The sequence below is a fragment of the Papaver somniferum genome, chromosome 5, assembly GCF_003573695.1.
Source record: "Papaver somniferum cultivar HN1 chromosome 5, ASM357369v1, whole genome shotgun sequence".
NCBI lineage: Eukaryota > Viridiplantae > Streptophyta > Magnoliopsida > Ranunculales > Papaveraceae > Papaver > Papaver somniferum.
The window spans coordinates 147,976,206-147,982,836 of record NC_039362.1 but is presented as its reverse complement, the minus strand read 5'-3'; the positions used below and the strand labels follow the sequence as shown (position 1 = coordinate 147,982,836).

General features: G+C 36.3%; 1 protein-coding gene across 1 annotated transcript; it reads left to right on the top strand.

The window, feature by feature from the left end:
- The first annotated feature begins 686 nt into the window (after positions 1-686).
- On the top strand, positions 687-6,243 carry LOC113283140 (COBW domain-containing protein 1-like). The gene is made up of 10 exons (XM_026532301.1): positions 687-1,098; positions 1,255-1,320; positions 1,517-1,697; positions 2,675-2,871; positions 3,237-3,287; positions 3,429-3,520; positions 3,994-4,097; positions 4,434-4,519; positions 4,750-4,854; positions 5,853-6,243. The coding sequence occupies exons 1-10, from the start codon at positions 772-774 to the stop codon at positions 5,988-5,990; spliced, it is 1,347 nt and encodes a 448-aa protein (XP_026388086.1). The 5' UTR covers positions 687-771; the 3' UTR covers positions 5,991-6,243.
- The last annotated feature ends 388 nt before the right edge of the window (positions 6,244-6,631 follow it).

The following is a 6,631-nucleotide window of genomic DNA, read 5'->3' as shown; positions in this document are numbered from 1 at the left end:
TAGCCCCTTAGCTAATCAGGGGTCCCTTCTAGAGGGAAGGAACTAAGGGACTAGGCCTAACCCATTGAGATGGGATAGTTCTAGTCTATCCAAGGTTATATTAAGGGTGATTGGGCCTTGATCTAAGAAAGAAGGCCCTTTAGGATTTAGGGTCTAAGAAAGAAAGGGAAATGATAGTTTAGTAATATGTTGATCTTATGGGCACTTATCCATAAGAGGATCATTATAAAAGGAAAGAGCGTACACCTTTTGAGATTATCATTAATTCTCATTATTTCCATAACCATATCTTTTATCTGGGAGTACTTTATGTGATTAGGGCTAGTTCCTCCTACCAATATTCTACCCATCAACACTTCCTCCTTTGGAGGGGGAGGGATTCAATCCATACACCTTGTACTACGTCCCTAATATTTAGGAGCCACTAACTAACCGCTGTGCTAACCCATCAAAATAAATAAATTGTAGTACAATTATAAAATCATGATTTATATGGGCTGACACCAATACTACAACGGGATACCATTTATATAAAACAAAAATATTCGAAGCATTCTTGACCGTTAGATCGACCGAATTGTATGCCCGAGTTGGAGTGTAGGACTGGAAAAAATGAGAGAAAAAATTGCCTTGCGGATAAATGAATAAATAAATAAAATATCTCCAAATAAATTTCCAGAAAAATCTTAAACCCAAAGTCTCTCCTCCTCCTCCTCCTCCTCCTCCTCCTCATTCTGTCTTGTCCTCTCTCTAAAACCAGCCGAAGCAGCCATGGCGACAATCTCAATGGATATCGCAACAACCTTTGTAGGTTTATTAAAAAGACAAACATCAACCATTCCTACTACAACCACTGCTTTCCCTCTTCTATGGAGAAGAACCACCAATCGTCTCATTTCATCTTCTTCTTCTCCTCTTCTTCGAACATCATCTTCAAACGTATTACTCTCTAATTCTCATTTCAGGAAGAGAAGTATTCGTAGATTTATTGCTTCTGCTACACAGGCTGATACTTCAGATGATAGTGTTCTCACTAAGATTCCTCCTGATAATCGAATTCCTGCAACAATTATTACTGGATTTTTAGGTTCTGGAAAGGTATTGTCAAATCCTTAAGCTTAAGTTTCGTTAATCATCTTTTGGAAGGGGAAATGGAGTTTGTATTTATTCATTTTGAATTAGGGTTTAATAGAGTAATTGAGCTCGGACCGTTGTTTAATGGCTTGTTGTAATGTGTGGTATTGTTTTGAACAGACAACTTTGCTGAATCATATTCTGAATGCTGATCATGGAAAGCGCATAGCTGTAATTGAGAACGAGGTATGATTTTAAACTTTTCTTAATGTAAGAGTTTGATTAATGGATAGGCCCTCAAAGACCTTGATTATGGACTGGGTAGAAACCTCAAATGTAGATTAGGGAGTACAGTCTTACCCTGTTATATTCTAATGGGTGTTCTAATGCACGAGTACGAAGAAATGTAATAGTAAGTAATATAATTGTTAATGTTCTGCAGTTTGGTGAAGTAGATATTGATGGTTCCTTAGTTGCTTCAAAAACTACCGGAGCCGAGGATATAGTTATGCTCAATAATGGTTGCCTTTGCTGCACTGTGAGGGGTGATCTTGTTCGGATGATTGCAGAATTAGTATCGAAGAAGAAAGGGAAATTCGATCACATTGTTATAGAGACAACAGGTATGGGAACCGTTCGCTTTAGTAGTTTATTAGTGTTGCTACAATTCCAGTTGTACGTTTATGAAATCCGCAAGGATTTTGTCCAGTCTACTTTATATATAGTGAACGTTACTTAAATGGTTTTAGGCTAGTTGTTGCTAATGTTTCTTGTTCAAGATTAGTGGTGGGGAGATTGCACTTTTCTTTTATATCTTAAGTACTTTTTTTTTATGCTCTATGTATATTTAGATATGGATTCAGTTGGAGTTATGGTTGTGTAACATAATGGTTGGTTATGTATAGGGTAAATTATTTCAAAGTTGCAAAGTATGTACATGGGCCTTGAAGTTGTTTGTGTTTATACTAGATGGGTCTATATTGTATATGGCTTCTGGCCTCCTCTACACTTATTGTTTGCTTTGCTTTTGCTCAATCTATTTTTGAGGGTCCCATGACTGCCAGGACATGTGATCATAATTGTTTAGGCGAACGGGTTGAAAGGTGATACGTAGTAGAGCAAGATCATAAAAGAAGTTGTTGTTTTGTATATGTTTCCTTGAGGATGCTTAAATATCTGACTAATTCTCATGCGGAGGTGCATTATAGATAATTTTCAAATTATCTCATTCGTCAGTTGACTAGAGAGTTCTAGATTGTTTCTCATGCACATGCATGGAGAAAAAAATTACCTGAAGCAATCTGGAATGCTCTGGGAGTCCTATCCTATAGGATTATACTGTATAAGCAATACTGTATAAGCATAAAGCATTGCGGAAGAGTACTTGCGGTTTTCTCCATTGTCTGTGTGAAACTGTTCAATATTTTTTTTGACCTTTTACAGGAACTCTTGAGAATTAGTATTTTCCGGTGATATTAATAAATGACAGTATATTTTATTGATTTCATCTCCTTGCTATTGAAGTTTGCGATTTCTCTGCAGTTACTGGCTGAGCATGTTTTTATATTTATTTATCTTGGGTTCTGTTGAACTTTTGCAGGCTTAGCGAATCCATCGCCAATCATCCAAACATTTTATGCTGAAGATCAAGTTTTTGATAATGTCAAGCTGGACGGTGTTGTTACATTAGTGGATGCTAAACATGCTGCTTTTCACCTGGATGAGGTAAAGCCCAAGGGAGTAGTTAACGAGGCTGTGGAGCAAATCGCTTATGCAGACCGCATTATACTAAACAAGGTACATATGGATCATACTCTTGTTGCATATTCGGCTAGGAGTCATTAGGCTGGTACCCTGGTGGGTTCTTGCTCGGGCAGATAAAGTTGTTGTAAACTCCACCGATGCTTGTCGGGCTGGAGCTAGTTATGTGTTCATGCTCAACTTGGTTGAGTTCAAGATGATGCTTCTTTAACAATGTTGGTGGGTCTGTTCTTGGTATTAGGCAAGGAGTCGTTGACATGTTGGAACTTAGAAACATTCCTGATTTGGTAGTTGTTCAGTGGCACTATATTATGATCCTTTCCTGTTGAAATGTTAAACTCATTTTTCTAAAATCGAACTTATGTGAATTTTAATAAATTAATCTCTTCTTTTTTTCCTAGATTGATCTCGTGGATGAGCCAGCGATCGCTTCCTTGACCCAGCGGATAAGGGTAGAATTCCAGCTTCAAACTAATCTAAATTTTTTAGTTACCATAAGTTTTTTGATCCTTTCTTTCTAAATTTGTTCTTTTTGTGACCATATTTTCAATCCTTTTCTAAATTACCTATTATGTGAAACTCACTTTATGCAGACTATTAATGGCATGGCTAATCTAAAGCAGACTAAGTTTGGACAAGTAAATTTGGATTATGTTCTTGGGATTGGAGGCTTTGACTTGGAGAGGTTTTGCTTCTTATCCTTCTTGCTGCCGAAATTAGGCTACTTTTTATGGAGAAAAAGGAATTTCATTCTTCTATAATCTATTGTGTAGTTTATTTGGTTTGGCTACTGAGCAGTAATCGAACATTTTTGTGCCTTGCCTAATGTTTTTTCTCGCTCTACGCATACATGCCTTGTCTCCAGAGTTTCTTCTCTAAATGTTTCACTTACTTTACCTATCTTTGTCCCGTTAAATACCACCTACCATGATAGTCCTACTAACAGCCATTTGATGCTAATGCGATGATTACTTATTATCTATCCGATTAAACTCTTAAATTTGGAAATCGAACGTGTATTGATCCTTTTGAAGTATTATCTAATTCTTCTTAGGCAGTCTTGTTAGCAGAATATTCTCCTCTTAGTTCACGAAGCTATCTTTGGGTTCATATCTGCATTGAGTTCGGTATTAATAGTGTTAACTGGGACTCTGGCAGGATTGAGAGTGCCGTGGACGTTAAAGATTCAAAGGAAGAGCACCATAGTCATGACCATGACCACGGCCACGATCACCATCATCACGAACATGAACATAAGCACGGTATGCTAATTCTATTAACTTTTACTAGGAATTGCATGGCTTCTCCCGCCATATAATGTTCCTTATGCCTTAAACCCAACAAACAGATACATTTTTTTACTCTAGCTAGAAACTATCAGCGAAAAAAGAAAAGGCCCGGGCTTTACGTTCTGGTATTTAAGATTACAATGAATTAGTTCTATACCTAGAAATTGAAACCTATGCAGAATATTGATAATTTGATTTGCTTTTAACATTAACCTAATTTTCTTCGTGCTCCAGTATGTGCAGCTTTGTTGTGTATTATCTTACCTTACATAAGATACTGATGTGTTCTTTGCTTATTTTTACATGCAGAGCATCACCACAATCATGATCACACTCATGATCCTGGTGTTACTTCTGTCAGCATTGTATGTGAAGGTACCCTGGATCTTGAGAAGGTTAGTCTTCAGTTTATCTATTACAGAATGTTCATTTGTCCTGTACTTTTAGTTGCATGTTACTTTCTATCCCAAAAATTGTCATATTGTAGACATGTTCGACCATTAAGATTTCTTCTGGCCGCTTTTCAGCGAAATCTAATTCTTGATCTTTCACTGGATTTTTTTTCTTCTAATAAGTAGGCTATATTTTTGAGGAACATCCTTAATTGACTTAGAATATACTGCAGGCAAATATGTGGTTGGGTACATTGTTGATGGAAAAAAGTGATGATATATATCGTATGAAAGGTCTTCTTTCAGTTGGTGGTATGGATGAGAGATTCGTTTTCCAGGTATTAGCATATCCAAATATCTCTAGTTTACTCTATTATATATTTTTCTACTTGTTATCTCTTCTAGTTTCACGTGCGTTTAAACTCTATTTATGTTTTCATGTAGTTATTTAGCATTTGTGCCAATTTTATTTTTCTTGAGTCCTCGTAATCCAGAAATTGTACTGTATTACCTCACGAAGTTGGATTTTATTTTTTTATTTTGCTCCTGGACTTCACATAAGCCTGGACGCTGAACTCCAAATCCTAGTGGTCATTAAGTTTTGTAGGTAAAACATTGTAGTGTCAAATAATATGGTCTGGTCTACTAAGTGATTTTTGTTTAGGTTCTTTTTAGTTTTACCTTTATTTGGAAGAAAACTTGGTTATTAGTGCGAAGTTGAGCTGAATTCGTTTCAGTTAACTTCATATCTTAATTTCATCTACTTAAAGCCTTTAGCACCTAATATCAGTTTTTTACTTTTATTAGTTCTGTAGCTTTCTAAGTGAATGCCACAAGTTGGCTGTCGTAGTTTCGACGCAGATAATGGGACAATAAAGGTTCCGTGGTTCATTACGTTGTTCTTGTGTAATGTGGCTTATTTGCCCACAGATGCATAGCCATGAGTACACACCCAACTTGGAATAAAAAGGAAGAAAAAGATGTAAATCCATGTCTGGGTTTGTCAACTGATATAGAATCGTTTATCTTGGATATAGTTTAATATTTGAAATGAATGTCGTTCAGCATTCGTTGTTACCGTATCTCATTTTGTGAAAAATGTTCCTATCATCTATTTAGCTTGCATTCTGAAAATTGATAACATGATCCTGCAACCAAAATGACATTGGATTCATCTGAATTCTGATTACCCACCAGAATAACTGCGAAGTTTTTGTGGTTGTTACACGGGATAAGCAGCTTATAAGTTAATCTCTTTATCATGATGTTCCTTGCTTAAGGAGATTTTTATAATTGATTTTCGTTCAGTTAATTATGATTTTTTTTTTGGACACAGGGGGTTCATGACATTTTCCAGGGCTCACCTGATCGATTATGGGGGCCAGAGGAACAGAGAATAAACAAAATTGTGTTCATTGGGAAGAACTTGGACTCACACGACCTGGAGAAGGGTTTCAAAGCTTGTTTACTGTGATAAGTCAATATAGTCATTACCTCGTGACAGCTTCCATAAGGGTGCCATTTTTAGCCCTTTGATATTTCATCATAGATATGTATCATCTCGAGGATATATTTAGGAATTAAATTAGTTTGTTATTATTTTTTTTTTACATCTCGAGGATATTACTCTTATTTTCTGATCAGGATTCACGAAACATGAACAAAATAGCATGAAATATCATTGTAAACAAAAAATGAAGAACCATAGGGGAAGAGTTTGTTTTAACCATAGAAAGGAAGAACCTGCATTACCGCCCCCATCAGTTCTTTCCTTGAACAAACATAAAATGCCACATTAATACATTTGTAGCTCTGTAGGCATAAACCTTTCGAGTATCATCAAGTTTAGCTGTTGATTCTTCTTGTCTTTGTAAAATGTGGCAAGCACTACATCATTAGAACCTACAATCACCTGTCTAATATTACCTGAGAAGGGTTAGTACAGTATGGGCCAACTAATCCTTAACCTGTACGCATTTTTTACAGCTTTGGAAGATTGACTTAAATTCTTCTATGACGGAGAGTAAGAAATCCTCTGCCATGGTAAACAGTACTGCTATTACTGATAAGAGAAGATGGATTAGCTCACTGAAAAGCATTTATATACCTCCGGAT